Source organism: Pseudonaja textilis, chromosome 2 (genome assembly GCF_049901715.1).
Source record: "Pseudonaja textilis isolate UNSWEBS1 chromosome 2, rPseTex1.2, whole genome shotgun sequence".
NCBI lineage: Eukaryota > Metazoa > Chordata > Lepidosauria > Squamata > Elapidae > Pseudonaja > Pseudonaja textilis.
Window position 1 is genome coordinate 51,845,372 of NC_141991.1, and position 20,327 is coordinate 51,865,698.

Below are 20,327 nucleotides of genomic sequence, written 5' to 3' on the forward strand. Positions count from 1 at the left end.
AAGAGAGAGAGAATTCCAAAATATTCCCCCAGTTATTTGGAATGTTAAATAAGAGCAAAACTCCTGATACTCTCCTATGTGGTCGTTGTTATTCAGAAGACTGTGTCTGGAGCATGTACTGATAACTATGACTTAAACTGAAGCATGCACGCATATAATATTTTGGACAATACAAATATATTAGATACATTTGCATCAAGATTATGTTCTTAAACTGAAATAGCAATTTGAATGATATAAGGTTTGAGGCAAATCAAATAATATAAATGAGAACAGATGCAGGCAAATTTTAATCTGAAATACAATTGAGTGATACCTGATGGACAGCAGTGACTGAAGTAAAGTGTTCTAGTTCCTTAAATCAAAGTTGATGTCTTCAAATGTTTTGGGTTGTAACTCTCACTTGACTAGCCAGCAAAACTAATGGCCAGATTTAATATTAGTTAACATTCAATATAGGTAAGCATCAGTTGCCCACATTTAACTTAATCTTATGAGTTAACTAGAAGTTAAATAAGAGATCTATCAACTGCCACCATAATTAAAAAATCAATGGCATCCAAGAATCTCTATTAATGCATGGACCAAATAAAGTTATGATAGAGGTCAGACAGCGAGCCCTTCACTAGGACCTGTAGAATGGCCAATCCAAAGTTTTAAATTATTTTAGCGGAAGTAACTGTCATAAACTTTTCACAGTTCCTATTTTCTTAACGTATCTTCTAGAACTTTATATTAGTAAAGTTTAATGCTGAAAAGGGTTGGACAGCAAGTTCAGAAACATCCCATATTTGGAGCCTACGCTTAGACACAGCTACAAAGAGAGCCTGGCATGTTTTACTTAGTGCTTTGGATTAATATTCTCCATCTTTGCTAAATATACGAGTTGTCTTTAAGTAGAGGTTTGCAGTTTTTACTAACAGATCCATCTGCTGAAATGTCTATGAAAGTTGCTAAATGCTGCTCCAACCGAGCAGCATATAGCAACTTTCATAAACATTAACTGCCATCAGAAGCTGCAGGGTTTGTATCATAATTAGGCATGCTTAGAAATAGAAAGATTATAATATATACTACCTGCTCTATCTTCCTAGCATGCTAATGTCTTATTTTGTTTATGATTTCATACCGTATCTGTGTGTACTTTTGGTCCATGAGTATAAAATTAATTCTACATGCAGCTGTCCTTGAAGAGCATTCTGAAGCCTCAAAAAGCTTCTTCTCACCGGGAATGTAGAGCCCATTTAATGTCACTGCTAACTGAACCATATTGGCTCCTTATGAGTTCTGAGTATAATTCAAAATCTGCTTGTGTTTACTTGCAGGACAATCTCTCTGCAATAGTTTCTGATTATCCCACCAGATCTGGCAGAGGGAGAACATTCTAGATTCCCTCACTGAGACAGCATCATCTGGTAAGTCCTAGAAGCATTTCTTCTGTTATAGCATTTGTCTTACAGAATAGCCTCCCTCCAGAGATATGGATGGCCTCGACCCTACAGGCTTTTCAGAAGGCTGTGAAGAGGTGGCTGGCCCCCAGGTAGTGGGGGCTAGGTCATTAGTTCTGAAAATCTGGCAGGGACGTATGCTATGATGCCTATTGAGATTTTTATTGCACAGAGGGGGGATGGGATGATCGGTTTTCCTTGAATTTTTAAGATTGATGTATTTTGTTTTGTTTGCTGCACAAAGTTTCACTGAATCGAAGGATGGACATTATATGTTTGTTTGATTAATAAATGAATACTATTTACATCAGAAAAGGGACAGTTTTCCTCCATCTCCCTCAGTCAGCTCGTGCCATGCCTTCTGTCTATTTATAAATATAACCTTTCACATTATTTTGTGCAACAGGAACCACTGGGAACATAGAGAATGTGACCAATGCAGACTAGAGGAGATTAGCATTGTGTCCCAGTGTCTATTTCAGTGTATGGTCACTGAGTGCCTACGTGGGTTAATGAAATTTCCATCTGTCCTACAGAAAACCTTATTACTGTTGGAAAATTATAATAATAAATGGAATGTGATTCTTACCTCCCATAGCATTCAGGATAATTAGACAAAATATATTTTGTATTAAAACTGATCCATTGGCTATGATTCTGCTTATGAACATTTTTCCTTTTCTGATGCTTATAATACATGAAACCCTAGAGGACATGGGGCTTGTTTCTCTGAAAAAGAGCAAATTCTTCTCTGAGCCTATTGTTAATTTTTTTAATTGGTGGTGTTTGAGGTTGAAATATTAAGGAAAGTTTCTCTGATCAATCACATAATGCTCTCTCTGTTAGTTATTCACTAAGAGTCAAACATTGATGTTGACTGTGTAAGTTGGTTATATATAATTGACTGGATAGTATATTTTAAAGGGACTCTTATGTTATTCAACTTAAAGTTAACTAATATGCTGAAAGGTACAGAACAGTTTCTTTAAACATATTGTCTAAGATTAGGAATGAAGTAGGTGATAAGACTAATCTTCAACTAATTAAATCCTTTTGGCCAAGATTGTTAGGAATGTAAGTCACCTAACAGGTATTTGGGTTGGAAATATATAAACCAGGATAGACATTTTAATACTGTCTCTTTAAGAGAATCCTAAAAGTGTAATTGGGTATGGTTTCTCAAATGGCCATAAGATGGAGCCAGAAACCTGGGTTGTCTTAGTCTTAGTCTCAGAAGAGAGTGTGAGTGAGTCTCTGTTTTCCTTCTGTTGGAGAGTTTTACCGTTCCTTCTAATTGACTGATATTCTTGGATTTGATGTAAGTCTGTTACTGAACTGTTTTTGACACTGGACTTCGTTATTGGATTATCCCTGGACTAAAAACTGACTGCCTAATCTGTGAATGACTTTGGACTGCTTGTTTTGAACTTTGCTTAACGTTTCTGAAAGTAAAAACCTACATTTACTGTACAGTGTATCTGTGTGCCGTGTGTGTATTATTCAATACTTCTCTCAAATATGTCTCCCTGTATCTGCTCATTCTCCTAATGGGGAATTACCTCAACACTGGTTGGGCCCAGGCCATACCAGGCTCAGATAACTAAGAGTTGGTGTGAATGCACAGTACTGTATACAGACAGCTGTTTACTGTTTAATTGTGGGTTACTATCCTGGTAAAGATGGCACAAGACACTTCAACAAGTCTATCACTGATAACCTGGTTGGATGGAACAAACTATGTTTCCTGGTCTATGAAGTGCAGTCTACTTCTGCGTAGAGAAGGTTTATGGACTGTAGTTCAAGATCTACCGGATGTAAATGCTTGGGATCCAGCTAATGAAGACGATGCCAAGAAGCTTGCTGATTTTAAACAGAACAATGAACGAGATCTTTGTATAATTGGACTAACATTGAGTGACCAGCTGCTAGTCCATATTCGTAGAGAAGAGTCTGCTGCTAAGTGTTGGGAGAATTTGAAGAGGATTTATGTTCATGACAATGTAGGTGCACACATACATCTTACATGTAAACTGTTTAGAGCATGTCTTCTGAAAGGTGGAGATATGTTAGTTCATTTGAACTTCATGAAAAGAACTTTTCAAGAGCTACATGAAAAGGAATTGATATTTTCAGAGCTGCATCAAGTTTACATCATTCTTTCCTCACTGGATGAAAGTTATGATGATTATGTATCTTCACTGGAAGTCCTACTCAAGAGATAAAGTGACATTGACTGACATAACCGGAAGGTTGCTAGAAGAAGTAAGAAGATGTCTGGATAGAGATCAACTGAGGAAGGAACAACCACAAGAAGAAGTTTTGTGTTCAACTGGCTATACTGTTAGGAATTTTTTTTTTTTTTTGTGGGGCTAGGGGACATATAGCTAGATTCTGTAAGAAGGGCAAATGACAAAATACTGGTAATCACCAGAAGGCTAAGAAGAATGTTAATTTAGCTATGTCTAGCAATTCAACTGTAAACCTTGATTTGTGGGTAGTTGATAATGGAGCATCACAATGCATTACTAAAGATAGAGAAATGTTTGTAAAGATGTCCACGAGTAAGCAACATGTATCATTGGCAAATGGATGGAAGATTAAAGCATCTGATGAAGGTACTGCATATTGTTCTTGTATAAATGAACATTTAACTCTGTTATATGTACCTAAACTGAAATTTAATTTATTATCAGTAAGGGCTTTAGTTATTCTTGGTTATGTAGTAACCTTTAGGGGAGATAACGGTATAATAGAGAAAGAGAGTAAAAGTGTATCTGCTACTTTAGAAAATGATTTATATGTAATACATGATGACCAGTTGCAGATGGCTAACTCAGTTTATAACAATGATGAGCCACATGATGAATGTATACATTTATTACATAGACGTCTGGGGCACATTAATTTGAAAATTCTCAAACTGTTGAATTGTCAGAGTAAAACTGAAACCCTGTAGCAAGTATTTAAACTGTAATGCTTGTAGTCAAGAGAAAAGTAAGGTTACTCCTGCAAACAGACTTAATGGGGTTAAGACCAAAGAACCTTTAGAGGTTGTGTTTGCTGACACAATTGGTCCTAAGAAACCAAGTTTAAGAAGTGCCTGCTATATTTTGAGTATTATGGACCATTACTCATGATACGGTTTCTGCTATCTTATGAAAAACAAAACAGAAACAGTCCAACATTTCTTTAACTGGCTAATGTTTGCTGAGAAAAAAGTGAAAAGTAAAGTAATTATTTTAGTTACTGATAACGGGACTGAGTTTGTTAACAAAAGATTCCAAATTATGTTGAAATTGGCTGGTGTTGAGCATAAACGTTCTGTATGTTACAGACCACAACATAACTCATTTGTAGAACAAAGAGGGCAAATATTGCAAGCCATGGCTCGCACTATGCTATCTGATTCAGGTTTACCTGAAACACTGTGGGCTAAGGCCATAATGTGTAGTAACCATGTGTTAAACAATGTAGTTAACACAACAACTGGAGAATTGCCATTCACTCGTTGGCATGGCAAAAAACCAAATTTAAGTTACCTACACACATTTGGAGCTCCAGCATGGGTGCATATTCCCTCACAAGTAAGACTGAAAGAGCAACATAGAGCTAAAAAGTTATTTTTTGTGGGTTATGAGGCCAAACCATAGATCTTTTAGATTCTGGGATCAAGGCACAGCTCATGTTTATTGTAGTGCTAATGCAAAATTTCCTGAGCACGTTGGGTGGGATAAACTGGAACAGGAATCCAGCAATGATATTATTATTGACACCCAAATAGTTCCTAAAGATGAATTAAGTAAACCACGAATAGCCATTAAAGAGGAAACACAGGAGGAAGTAGGAGAACAGGCACAGGAGGAGGCGGAGCAGGTGGCACAGGTAAGTCCACCAGTAAGCCCTGTAATACCAAGACATTCAATCCGTGTAACACAACCACCTCACAGATATCAGGCTAGTGTTGTATGCCAAGTGAATACAGTTCCAAGTAATTACAGTGAACTAAAACTGTATCCTGCTAAGGATCAGGCTGCTTTGCAGAAAGCAATGGATAAGGAACTGGAATCATTAAAAAAGTTGGAGGTATATGAAAACGTTAAGTTACCACCAGGTATACATGCTGTAGGATGTAAATGGATATATAAACTGAAGACAGGTGTAGATGGGACTGTTACCCATAAATCCAGGTTAGTAGCACAAGGGTTCAATCAGACAGCAAATGACTATGATGTGGTGTTTGCACCTAGTTTGAAGACTACCACATTAAGGGCAGCATTAGTGTGGGCAGCTAAGGAGAAATACATTATAAATCATTTAGATATAGAGACAGTTTATCTGCATGCACCGTTGCAGCACATTATATATTTAAAGAAACCTTTAGGTCTCAAAAATGATAATACTAATACTACTGATTGCTGGAGATTAAAAAAGAGTCTTTATAGCTTAAAGCAATCAGAATATGAGTGGAACCAATGTATAGTTAAAGAATTAACCAAGATAGGTTTTGTAGCTGGCATGGCTGATCCATGTTTGTTTAAAAGAGAAAGTAATGGTGTAATTTCACTGTTGCTATTATTTACTGATGACATAGCATTAATCACCAAAACTGAACAAGAAGCTACTAAAATAATCTCACTGTTAGAACAGAAATTTAAGATAAAACAGTTAGGAGAAATCAAATAATATCTTGGCTTAAAGATAGATAGAACTAGGGAAGGATACAAGATCTCACAGGCAGATAAAATTAACCAATTATTAAAAAGTTTTAAAATGGAACTTTGTAAACTGGTTAAAACACCAACGAGCCAGGAGTTTAGCCATAGTGTGGGCAAAGTCCTATTTTCAAAGTCCTATTTTTGATAAGAACATTTATCAGTCCTTGATTGGTAGTTTATCTTATCTCAGTAATTAGTCAAGGCCAGATATTGCATACAGTGTTAATCAATTAGCGAGATTTAACGCTTAGTCAACTGAAAGGCACTGGCAAGCTGTTAAGCATATGTTAAGATATCTGAAACAAACAATGCATTATGCATTGTATTTGGAGCCTAAAGATGAACTGTGTTTAACCACATATGCTGATGTAAGTTTTGCTACAAACATAAATACACGAAAATCTACATCAGGTACTGTAGTATTATTGGGGAAAGCATTGATTGGATGGAGGTCTATTAGACAGAAACATCTAAGTTTGTCAACAATGGAGGCTGAATTCTCATGTTTGTCTTTACTTTGTACAGATTTAGTTTTGTATAAACAATTATTGATTGATATGGGAATTGATATAACAAATTCTATTGTAGTTTATGAAGATAACAAATCAGCAATACAGATTGCTTCAAATATTGCTGTTAAAACAAGAACGAAACACACAGATTTAAGATATTTAAATGTGAGACAATGCGTGCAAAGTAAGATGATTAAACTGGAATACTGTATGTCAGAAAATAACATAGCAGATCATTTTACAATGGCCCAAGGCTCTATAAAGCATAAGGCTTGCTGTGAGGATTATGGACTTAGAATGTTAAGTTGTATATATTGTCCTACCCAAAAGGGGAGAATGTTAGGAATGTAAGTCACCTAACAGTTATTTGGGTTGGAAATATATAAATCAGGATAGACATTTTAATAATGTCTCTTTAAGAGAATCCTAAAAGTGTAATTGGGTGTAGTTTCTCAAACGGCCATAAGATGGAGCCAGAAACCTGGGTTGTCTTAGTCTTAGTCTCAGAAGAGAGTGTGAGTGAGTCTGTGTAAGTTGGTTATATATAATTGACTGGATACTATATTTTAATGGGATTCTTATATTATTCAACTTTACCTTACTCTCATTAGGAAAAAGTATAACAATAAAGGAAATATATTGCTTAAATACAATAATAAATTAAAATGGGCATTGAAACTATTTCATGACAATGCCAGAAATTGTTAATCAAAGTTAACTAATATGCTGAAAGGTACGGAACAGTTTCTTTAAACATATTGTCTAAGATTAGGAATGAAGTAGGTGATAAGACTAATCTTCAACTAATTCAATCCTTTTGGCCAAGATTGTTAGGAATGTAAGTCACCTAACAGGTATTTGGGTTGGAAATATATAAACCAGGAAAGTCATTTTAATACTGTCTCTTTAAGAGAATCCTAAAAGTGTAATTGGGTATGGTTTCTCAAACGGCCATAAGATGGAGCCAGAAACCTGGGTTGTCTTAGTCTTAGTCTCAGAAGAGAGTGTGAGTGAGTCTCTGTTTTCCTTCTGTTGGAGAGTTTTACCGTTCCTTCTAATTGACTGATATTCTTGGATTTGATGTAAATCTGTTACTGAACTGTTTTTGACACTGGACTTTGTTATTGGATTATCCCTGGACTAAAAACTGACTGCCTAACCTGTGAATGACTTTGGACTGCTTGTTTTGAACTTTGCTTAACGTTTCTGAAAGTAAAAAACCTACATTTACTGTACAGTGCATCTGTGTGCTGTGTGTGTATTATTCAACACTTCCCTCAGATATGTCTCCCTGTATGCACTCATTCTCCTAACAAGGAATTACCTCAACAAAGATCAATGAGTTTTAACCTTCTAGGTTACACGAATACTGCCCTGACTCACAGTGTGGTAGCTATTTTATAAAGCAATCAATTAATTATATCTACATTTGTTACTGCACTCTTAAAGGATGATTTTCCATTTCCTAGTCTATAGCCTGATTATTTCCCAATAATTTCCATCCATGTATTATTCAAGCTCAATCTTGCTTAGCTTCCAAAATCAGGCAAAGTCAGCCAAATATCTGGTCTAATTGCTCACAAATGGTAATAAAAATAATGGGTCACATTCAGTTTAACCGTGAATGTCTGTTTTCCAGTTGTGATTCAGGAGTAGTTGCAGGATAAGGCAGAGAAAGAAGAGTATGTGCTTTATGGTACTTGGCATAACCACTATTTTTTGTTTATGTTTTTTATGATTTAATACTACAAGCAATTTTCCATATACAAACACTACCTTCAGCCAGTTTCTCTCAGCCCTAGGAAAGAGAATGCAAAAGCAAACCATTTCTGAAATTACTGACAACAAAACTGCAAAACTTGCACAGGGATTTGCCAAAAGTCAAGATGATATGGAAGCATCTCCACTAAATCACAGGCCCAGAGGATGTGAAAAACTCACTGATTTGGAAACATAATATTTTAAAGGACTCCAAAATGGTCTGTTCCCCTCTTGGACTCTAGAATGATATGGTGTCTTCCAAAGGCAAATCTCCAAATTAGAAGGCATTTGAGGTCTCTTAGGTTCTACCTCTAAAATAGATATTTTTGGTCTAACATAAAGGAAAAAAAATGCCAGTTACCTTAAACCAATTCAACTTTGGAGAAATTATTTCTGGAAATTGTTAAATGGCTTCTAGAAAACCTGTTCTAGAAGAGATTCATCATGGACTGGAAGGAAAATGAAATGTTCAGGGCTTTTCTAAAATGTTCTATTTCCAAATTGTTAAGTTTTGCACCTAATAGGTAGTCTGCCAGTATTTCAGGTTATTTTTCAGTAGAGGAAAGAAACCTTCTGAAATACATGATGGTGAGATGACAACCTTTCCCTTTGGCAATGATGAAATGGCTTGCACTGATAAATTGTTGTGTTTTTTACAACTGACAGCAAAGCAAGCTATTTATACTATTCCCTAGATTAAATTTCATGTCTTTAGACAAGATGTTTCCCTCAATGTTGCAGGAGCAGCAAACACTTAGAAAAACCAAACAATAGGTACAAGTAGAAAGAAAAATGAAGTGCCTGCTAAACGATGTCTTACAAATGATTTACATCATGGGTGTCCAACTCATGGCATCATGTTGCCATCCCATGATGTTTCCTGATGTTTTTCCCTTTCATGGAGCTGGGTTGGGTGTGGCCTACACGTGATGCATCCAGCCCGTGGGCCACCAGTTTGACACCCCTGATTTACATGAAAAGCCTGTGTGCTAATGTGAATGTTGCATTGGTGTAGGTAACAAGGAACAACAGCATTATCCATATTTAAAAATACTACTTACACAGGTGGCTTAGAGTACTCATATCTAAAAGGAGTGCAGTAGTGTAATACTGGCAATGTTAGTTCTACACTGAATTGAAGGAGCTGGCAAGCACTGTAATGTGTTGCAGGCAAGTACAATGATAAAATTCAGGCAGTCGGAAAAGCAAACATCATAAAATGGCATACCAATCCAAGGCACATGCAGAAAAGCCAGCAGTGTGAAAAGTAGAACAAATGCACAGACCATTTTACACACTGTGGTGTGAAATGCAAATTTAATTTAATGGCTTACCCACTAAGTACACCAAGTACCAGGTTAAGTACGAAAAATGAGCCCAGAATGATAAGACTAACAAAATAGATCCATGGCCACTCACATCCTATTGCATCATTTACCTGTAAAATGTAAGGAAATACATTATGATTCAGTCGTTCACTATATAGCAGAGTCCTTTTCACAATTGACAGATCACATAGGTATTCAGTGTATTAGCACCATCTGCTCTTTTTAGCAGCACACTTCTTCAGCATTTACCAGATTTACCAGCACTCTAGCGCTTACTCATGATGTGTACAATTTCATTCATTTAGTCATGAAAATTACATAACTTTTTGTATCTTTATACCATGGGAAAGTATACAATTCTAAAAGGGTTGAGAGTTTGTTTTATTTGTACTGACCTTTAAGTCACCAATTAATTTCTATTTAACTGTATTTTTCATAACTAATACTATACTTACATTTAAATTGATTTACTGGGATTTTCTTTGTTTTTAGAAAATGGATTTGGTCTTAAGGAAGTTCTGGTCCTCTGCCATGTTTTAATTTGGAAATCTTATTCCGAATTCTTCTGATTTAATCTCCATACTCTACCTATGTGTTCATGGCAACTGAAATATGGACTCTGCTTCTAGGATGAAAAAGGTGTGTGCTTACCCGCTCAATACACCGAGAACAAGATTTAGAACGAAAAATGACCCAAAGATGACGAGACTGACAAAATACACCCATGGCAATTCAAATCCCATAGCATCATTCATCTGTAAAAAATAAGATGACCTTGTAGAAACATTTGCTTCCATTTGCAATAGTGATCAGCTGGTGACCAAAACACATGTGAAATAAGTACAGTCAGTACTAGACATAAAAGGAAAAGAAGATTAAAACGCCCATCATTTTCTCGTCACTTCAGATGTACATTTAGAAACATCAGGGAAAAATACAAAAGCACCAGAGCTCCATGCTTCTTATATAATAATTTTTTACCTGCAAAAATGACTAGACAGAACTGAATAGTGAATATATAGTAAAAGGAAATAGTTGTTGCCAGAGAGAAACAGTTAATTGTAGCTCTTGTAAAGCCAAAAAATGTACAATAGAATTGTGTTATTAAAATTAAAGGCTGGCATGGAAAAAAATCTGAACATGGGTAATATCCAACTTTTAAGCATGTGCACTTCCATTTATGCGATCAGACAGCGTGAGCCCTGCATTGGTACCAAGAGATTCTCAATTCTCACAAGCAGGATAATAAGAACATTTATTGTGAATTAGTACATTCCATCAGTGCAATGACACCACTGAATCCAGTTCCAGTTATTTAAATATGTAGTCTCAGTGTTCCAGGCCTTTCTGTTTTTTGTGCATCAATTCAAAACCAGGAATTTCTCTATCTGTCACTCTGTCTCTGTCCCTCTCTCTCTCAAAGACACACACACACAAACACTGACTGTCCAAAGGAGAGATCAGAAGATAATGTGAACAGTTTTGCTGTTAAATCAAAATGTTATCATTCTACCACCAATTCTCTTTTAATTTGCAAAGATGTATTGTGAAAAACCAAGCACAGAAATTTAAAGATTACCAAATGCAGTTTTATAAATAACTCCTCAAAAGCTTTACTGTATGCTCAGATAAATGAGTACAGTATTTAAATTTAATAGTCAAAAATGAATGCATTTTTGAAAAGTAAACTGTATGAAATAGATAATTCATCAGGATTATGAATTGTTGATGTTATGGCAACCATTTCATATAATTGAGGTTTAGATGATAATAACAGAAAGTTACATTGTTAGAAAATGTTCATAGATGTTTAATAATTCTAAGACAGTTCTTGCTATTACAATAGCAAAGAAAGAAAGAAAATTATATACATTAGGATAGGACACTGAAAGTAATGTTAATTTAGTTTTGGCAGTAAATCCAAAATCAGATCAGTTCCCCAATCCCAACTGTTTTTAAAAAACATGCATGCTTACATACATACATAGCAGAGGTGGTATTCAGCCGGTTCTGACCAGTTCTGGAGAACCGGTAGTGGAAATTTTGAGTAGTTCGGAGAACTGGCAAATGCTGCCTCTGACTGGCCCCGCCCCATCTATTCTCTGCCTCCCATCGAGTCCCAGCTGATTGGCTGAGTCCTCTTTTGTTGCCCTGCACAGGAGAACATAGCTGGAAAGCAGATTAGTGGGGTGGGAAGGGAATGGGAATTTTGCAGTATCCTTCTACTGCCACACCCACCAAGCCACAGTCACCAAGCCACGCCCATAGAACTGGTAGTAAAAAAATTTGAATCCCAACATACATACATACATACATACACAGTATAAATGCATATATAAAAACATACATGCTAGGAAGAAAACACATTTGGGGGGATGGGGTGGTCCATATGAAAGAGCACTTTGTTTTGTGTGTGTGCTTAATGATGTACTGAGGAAAGGGGGGAAAAAGTTCAGAAGTACAATAACTCAGATTCCAAAAAGCAGAAAGATAGATGGAAACATTGCATGGGTAAGAGAAAGCTTTAGTTAATATCCTAAAATGTGTTAATTCAGAACAGCATTTCTGAGTTCATTCTAAATTCTAAATTTTGAATTCTTTCATTACATTTGTAGCCTTTAATTCAGCAGTTCAAATCAGCATGCCTAGCACTATGTCCTTCTATTTTCAACACAATATCAACTCTGTGAGGTAGACTGGACTGAGAGAGATGGACTAGCCCAAAGTCACGCTGTGAACTTCCACGAGGCGATGATGGCTTAGACCCCGGGTGTTACTCCTCCTAATGCAACACCTCAACTACTACACCACACTCCCGCTTTTAGACCTTAAAAATGGAGCCATTTTGCACAACATGCTAACAAAAAGATTTGAATATTTTGTGAAAATCCCACTATCATGTTAAGCTGTAATATATTTATTTTGGCCACAGCATGTTATAAAAGTACCTCAATGGTGTTTTCTTAACCCAGGTCTAATATTTAGTTAATTATATGAAATGAGTGATTTACTGTCAAAAATACACTGCCTTTCACTCTATAATCATCCCTTTGGGCTCCCAGGCTTTGATTAAATCCCAAAGGAAAACATCAGGAAGGAACTCTACCAGCTGAGAATTTTCATTAGCCCTTGGTGTTATCATCAGCACTGTGGTGTCCTTCCTTAAAAATTAGAAATTCTCCAATTCCTCTGGTGAATTTGGTGAATACAGAAAGGCCAGCTTTATAACCAGCTTTACTTCATATATCATACTAACCTACAGATAGATTGCTTGGTTTTGAGTTTATATGTTGTGAGTTAATGCCATGAATATAACAAGCATGTTCATTTTATCATTTAAGATGGTGAAGCTTTCTCATCTTATGCTTTATTTGCCCTCATTTCATCACCCAAATCTCTCTTATCCCAGTCTGGATTTAGTAGTAAATGTAATCTAGGCTACAAGTAGTAACGCTACTAGGTGGGGAAGAAGACAGGAAGACTGAGATCTTATCTGCAGCTCTAACTTCTGATAACAGAAGAAAGAAGAAAGAGGGAGAAAGATGCATATTCACCTCCTTGGAAGAAGTAACTTTTATAGACTGGACATTAAATAAATGAACCCTTCTCTTTTGCTTTTAAAAAGAGACAAAATATGTTTCACTTGCCTTTAATTCTAGGGAATACAGTATCTCATTACTTCATATGCAGTAGTGGACTAAATCAAACTGATTAACATCAACCAATAATCATTGTGTTCAGATTGCCTCGTGTCTACCGTCTGTCTCTTACCAGACAAATTACCTGAAATTCCTTTGATTATTTGGAATAAGATCAATTTATGTCCAAGGCTACCCCAGTATTGCAATATTTATCTTATTATATCACTAATATTTTAGATCTATCAAGACTTTAAGAATTGTAGACTGTGTGGCAAGAGAGCCAGCTGAAAATATTGTTTTTCAAGACTAGAAAATGAAATCTACAGCTGATTTGCAGAAAAGGAGTATTAACATGTGCTGCTGTGAGTAAATCCCACTATATTTCTGACTAAACATTAATCTTCAACAATTCTCTTGGAACTGCTCTTTCCTGATTCTTTCTGTCAGCAGGAGCAGATACAAATCCAGAAAAGCTTATTCAATCTTATGCTCCTGGTTTGCTAAGAAAGGATCAAGTCAGAGATCCTGGTTAGCTTTTCCCACAGTAGGAGGACGCAGTGTGTGCTATTTCCACAACTATATGCTAAACTTAATTCATTTCAACTATTGCTTCTTATATCTAGATGTTTTAAGTTAAATTGGCTTTAACAATAATTTTCATTGTTATAAAGACAATGATATTTCATAGCAATTGAAATAAAGAGGAATAAAATAAGTATTTTTAGTTACTTTAAGTTTCTTGGGAAATACATTCAATCTTTGTTAGCTTTCTGGAAGGTTTTTAAAACATGCTTTTTTGTCACCCGCTTTGCAGATCCCAAGGAGAGTCTGCAAGATGACAATATGAGATTAAGCGGGGTTTGTTGTCGCACAATCTGGGGCTTTATCTGTTTACTTTTTGTTTTACTTATTTTTGATCGTTTGCGGATTGTTATATAATGTTTACCTATTGTGCTGCATGCCCCCGGTGTCACATGTCTATGAGATTGACAGCTGTATAAAAAAAATGAATAATTCTAAATGAATAAATAATCTCTAGATTAATACATCAATTTTATCAATTAATACAGTACATGTCTACTGAGAAGTAAATAAGTTTACTTCTATGGATCCTTCTCTTATACATAGAAATACACCCTAAGTATCTCTCCATTTTAGTCCTTTTAAATATTGTCTTGAAATTTTGTATGTAGTGTGCATGTGTGTCACATAATATTTTAATTGGCCTTTAATATACTGGAGCTTTTATCAGCATCTAGAATAGCCTTGAGAACCAGGATTTTCTGAAACAGTGCAAGCTGTTCTAATAGGCTTTGATGTCTGAATAATAGGTCAACCAACCCTTGAACGCAGACTTCTAAGTGCCTGGCCAGAATGACATACAGTTTCTCAAAACCTTGCTGATTTCAAAGGCTCTGCTCTAAGGTCTTAGAGGCTCATATATCAAAACAGGCTTAAAAGGGAATGCTTTTCAAATCTAACAGCTTACCCACAGCTTATCTGTCAGAAAAAACTACCCTACGTTCTTCACTATGTTCTCTGGATTTCAAAACACAAACACACCACAATCTGTCTCTTATCTACATCCTATATGTCAAGTGCATTGAGGTAGGATATAGTTGCTATGAGAATCACAGAATTGCATGCTTTTCATTTGGAATTAAATAAAGTACAAAAAAAAAAAACCCACCAAGAGTTCTTAGAATAATTGTTATGCCTCTATGTGCAGCCCATTTACTCCTAAAATAATATGTAAGCATAAAATAATTTGTCAAGTGTATAAAATGGGCCTTTGGCCTTGTTGCTTTCCTTAGAAATCAGGATCATAAAATAGGCATTCTGGCCAAGTGAACATTAAGGTAGGAGTTGAAGCTCAAACTAGACATTAAAAAGAACCTTCCTGCTTAGTGGTAGTCTCGAGTACATTTGTATGTGTATGGTAATTTGTTTAGTGCCTCAAGCCAAGTAGACCATCAGCAGTTTGTGGGTATTAATAATGCATAAATCCCCATATTAGTGGGGATTGGGTTCAAGTTCTGCATGACCATAGAGCTCACTAGAAGATGAAGACTTGCATTTTCAGCCAAGCTAGTTTTTATGAGAACACAGTGGAAGGATTCCCAGGTTTCTTATCTTGAGCTCCTTAAGGGAAAATTTGGATATAAATAAAATAAATGACTAAAGAACTAGGACTCAATAAAATGAACATACACCAGTATTTATGTCATTTATATTATACTAAGATTCTTTAGACTTTTGTTTTCTTGTTCTCCACAAATATCTAACATATTCCCTATGTCTTCTTATCCATACTTCCAAGCACCAATAGCATAAGTGGTATTAGTTGGGTTCATTATATATGGTAGTTGCCAGAAATTGGGGGACTTTAAGCACAGGGTTGTTTGACCAAAACCATTACAGTTATGTCACATCACACCTGATTTTATATTTCACATTTTTGGGAAAAATAAGAAGATAAGAATTATTTTTTGGTTTTGTCAAACATTCAATTAATTATTGTCTAATATACATAGTATTTCAATTATGAAGGATCAGGATGTAAAAAAGCATGTATTTCTACAGAACCAAAACGCTAACCATTACAAATTGGGAAAATATTAACATAGAGCTAGATTTCAAAGAAATCACATTGATTTTTATACTCCTAATCAATTATGGTAATCCATGTCATCCGCTGCTTATAGGTATTATGATTATTGTGTGACCTACATAGGGTTAAATATGTAATTATAAATAATTTAAAGAACGTGTTAAATAATTAAGAGACAGATTTGTTTATAAATATTACATAAAGACACAATGACAGGTTGTTACAGACAACACTCAGATCAAATTATCTAGTTATCTATTGAACTCTGAAACCAGTCTCTAAAAATCATACATGACTGAACAGATTTAAAAAAACAACTGATTAAACCATATCCAGGGCTTTTTACACAATGCAAACAACTGTTGTAGCTAGAATAAACAAAGACTCATCTTCTCACATAGACTCAGCAATAATATGTGCCCTTCAACTATTGCTAAAAATTATTGATTAAAAGCAGTGAGTATAAATTTAAAAGAGAAATTCTACCCTCTGATACAAGATGATCGCACCATAAAACATGAGTCTATGATATCTCAGAGAAGTCTGGCTGACCACGAAGTGGCAGCAAATGGCTAGAGCTTTCTGTATTATTTTTGTTGCCATTTAGTAATTGGCTGGATTTCTTTCTTTTTTTTTTTTGCAGCCTAGATATAGTAGCTGTAATCATGGTGTAAATGAACGTAGTCATTTGTGATGGGTTCTACAATCAAAATCAGATTAGCTACAAAATTCCTGAAATCTTTAAAGTTTACAGTGTTAAATCCATACAAATAAAGATGGTTCAAAAATATTAAATTAAAAATATACATTTATTTATTTGACAAATTTATACCCCGCCTTTCTTCCAGGAGTCCAAGGTGACACATATATAAAGAACTGTGGCATATTAAATTTTGTTTTGTTGGGATAGGTATTCCATGTAAAGCAGATTCAGATAATTTGCCTCTATGTGAGATCCTCATGGGACATGGTTCATTTAAAACTCTTGACATTTAACCAGCATGCTTCAAAGTTCTTTTCTAAGAGCAGCACTTATTAATGGATTCTCCTTCTCTGGATGTGATCAAGTGGAAACCAGACAGCCATGTGCTAGACATGAAATTTATATTAAATTTAAACAGATGGTTGGACTCAGTTGCCTAAATGGCTTCTTCCAGCTTTAGCAGTCTAATAGTTTCATCTGGTAATGTTCTCCACAAATCTGAACCTTATTAATACGAACTTCATTTATTTTGCTCTCTATTCTTTACCACTGCAGTTTTATTTTTGATTCTGTTTATAATGAGATGGTTGAACATTTTTCTTGGATGGAATATTAGATAGGAATCCATCTAGAAAATTCTGGCTTAATTAGCAAAGGAATAATTTGCAAAGGAGTTCTCAGTCCTTTCTGAAATGCATTCTCACATTATTCCTTTTTCATGTATTACAATGGTTTCCATAAGAGAACTTCTCATTGGTCAGGTACCATTTTGTGTTTTGCATCACACTTTAAGAAAGATTCTGATTAACTAAAAAGAACTCAGAGAATGACAGAAAGAACGTTCAGGGAGTAGAAATTAAGCCCTATATAAGGAAAGTGAAGGAACCTGAAATGCTTAGCCTTGAAAAGAGAAGGAGGATATGAGTAGAAGGACATTTCAAATGCCTTGAAAGATGGCACCACTACTGACCTCTACAGATCCAAGTGCTGGACACAGAATGATGGTTTTAAATTGCAGGAAGGATGCTCAATTTTGATTGAATGTTAGAACAAAATCTCCTAACAATTATTGTAGCACGGTAGGGGAAATAACTCAATGTTCCTGGTTTATTGGCAAGAGTTACCACTAAATATTATGAAGAGATGGCCATCCTAGCCATTTATTTCTTCTCATATAAATCAATGAGGGCCCTTTCCCTGATATGGCAAATAGTACTGCATTGTAGTGATTTCAAGGGGGGCATTGTAATTGTATAGTATACACAAATAGAGTGGTACCACCCATATAGTAATATGAGATATTTAAAAAGCTTATAATTAAATGGCAGCGACAGACAAGAATAGCATCTTTGTCAATTGTTTTTGCTGCTGAATATGTAAACACAGAATAGTTATTTTCTGTTTCCATGGGTGGCAGAAGCTACTTTAGGAATTAGTCCCACATGGGAGATATTAATTAAATCCCTACTGGTTGTAGACACACCTAATATTAATGGAGTTCTTCTGCCACCTTCAGTAGGAAGCAGCCTTTAGTCGAGGAAATAGCTCCCTGTCCATCACAGTGGTTAAAATCATTACAATGTTTGACATTGCAAACATTTAAAAAGTTGCCTTAGGGAGGAATATGGTATATATTCCAAGTATTTGTTAGCTTTCTAAGGCATGGCATTATATTCAGATAATTTTCAACATGATTTTCAAAATCATACAACAAAGCATAACATGAAATAAGACAGTTTTATAAAGAAAATAGATCTGGAACCACAGATAGGTTAGCAAAAAAAATTTTTTACAAACCCCTCCCTTTTTAAAAAAATGACAACAAAAAAATTATGCTGCTAAAATAAACAAAATTGAACTAACCACTTTTGTGCAAGCGCTATTGAATTTTGATATTCACATAGAAATTCCAGGGTCCAGAATATTTTCAATCACCTGAACCAGTTTTCAGATTAGGTAGAATACATATTTATTTATTTATTTATTTGATTTGATTTGATTTGATTTGTCAATTGTTTACAAGATAATAAGTATAAGTGTATACATAGTTATGAATACATAAAATAAAAGAAAAATAAAAGAAACAATAGGACAGGGACGGTAGGCACGTTGGTGCGCTTATGCATGCCCCCAGAGACCTCTTAGGAAAGGGGTGAGGTCAATAGTAGACAGTCTAAGGTTAAAGTTTTTGGGGTTTGGGGAAGAAACTACAGAGTCGGGTAGAGCATTCCATACATTGACTACTCTGTTGCTGAAGTCCATTTCCTGCAATCAAGTTTGGTGCAATTAACCTTGAGTTTGTATCTGTTGTGTGCTCTTGTGTTGTTATGGTTGAAGCTGAAGTATTCATTGACAGGTAGGACATTGCAATGTATGATTTTATATACCATTCTTAAATCAGACCGAAGACGGCGTAATTCAAGGTTTTCTAGTTCTAGAATTTCAAGTCTGGTGGCATAAGGTATCCTACAACAATGTCTATAATATCTGGACCTCAAATCTTTGCCTGCTATCTGATAAAAATGGCTACAGCTTGCATCTAGTTCTCTTTCAGATTATAAAATGACATTAATATTACGTCCCATGTATTTTCCAATTTCATCACAACATTTTACAATTTGGTAGCATTTTAGAGAAGTATCAGGTCAGCTGTGTATCCCTATTGTAAAAGATTGGAATAACTCTGAATATTTAGATCTAAGGTACAACCCTTAAACACATTTACTGTATAGGAAAATGGGAATACATCTGCGTAAAAAGACATAGAATAGTGCTACTGATATTTTTACTACTTCGATACATAATTTAAAAAGTATTTGTAGCCAACCAGATGTTGTGGAGCTACAACTCTCATTAGGAATGACAAGAAATGTAATGTTTGGTTATCAATAGTATAAGGAAATTGAAGAAGGAGATAATTTAGTCACTGCTTTTAGTTATATTTTATGTGCTCAATACTTGCCAAATAGAATGGAACTTTAAAAAAGTTATTTTTGAAAACATGTTGACATGGAATTGTAAATATTTTTAATACAAAAATCTCAAAGTGCTTAAAAATCATCAGATACAAAGAGTTTCACAAAACTGGACATCCTGATGAAACATACTGCTGGAAAACCTAGAAACACAAGATTTTTAAAATTGTCCATACTGTTTAGCCCAAGTAATCTAAGAAAAGTGAGCTGCAGCTACTTACCAGAGTGGCTTAGAATTACAAAATAATCCCAGAACTCTTTTTTAAGATGAAATGTTTTCAAATACACAAAAAACACCACTTACCCAATATAACACATCTGTCCATCCTTCCATGGTTATACACTGGAATACCGTTAACATTGCATAACCAAAATTATCAAAGTTTGTTATGCCTCCATTTGGTCCAGGCCAGCCGCCCTTACATTCAGTGCCATTTTGAGGACACTGACGTCCACTCCCTGAGAATGCACAAGGTGCAGGTTCATCTTCAGCTAATATTTCTAAAAATGAATTAAAAATATTTCAGTTGAGCAGTCTTCAGCCTCTGGCTCAAAAAAAAAAAAAATCACAGCAGTCAAAAGGATCATGAATCTGAATGGATATTAAAAGCTTGATCTCATTAGACCTTGAAT

The 20,327-nt window shown here is 35.3% G+C and overlaps 1 protein-coding gene across 8 annotated transcripts in view; it reads right to left on the bottom strand.

Annotated features, from left to right (window-relative positions):
* Window positions 1–20,327, bottom strand: part of CACNA1D (calcium voltage-gated channel subunit alpha1 D) — a 236,503-nt gene that overhangs the window by 115,835 nt on the left and 100,341 nt on the right. For 5 of the 8 annotated variants that reach the window (XM_087923877.1, XM_087923876.1, XM_087923874.1 and 2 more), the window contains exons 7-8: window positions 19,999–20,195; window positions 9,771–9,874 (exon numbers count right to left, since the gene is read on the bottom strand). In XM_087923877.1, coding sequence (XP_087780003.1) covers window positions 9,771–9,874; window positions 19,999–20,195 — 301 coding nt within the window. Of the gene's footprint in view, window positions 1–9,770; window positions 9,875–10,415; window positions 10,520–19,998; window positions 20,196–20,327 lie in introns of all 8 variants that reach the window. The other 3 variants (XM_087923881.1, XM_087923875.1, XM_087923880.1) reach the window with 1 other exon arrangement.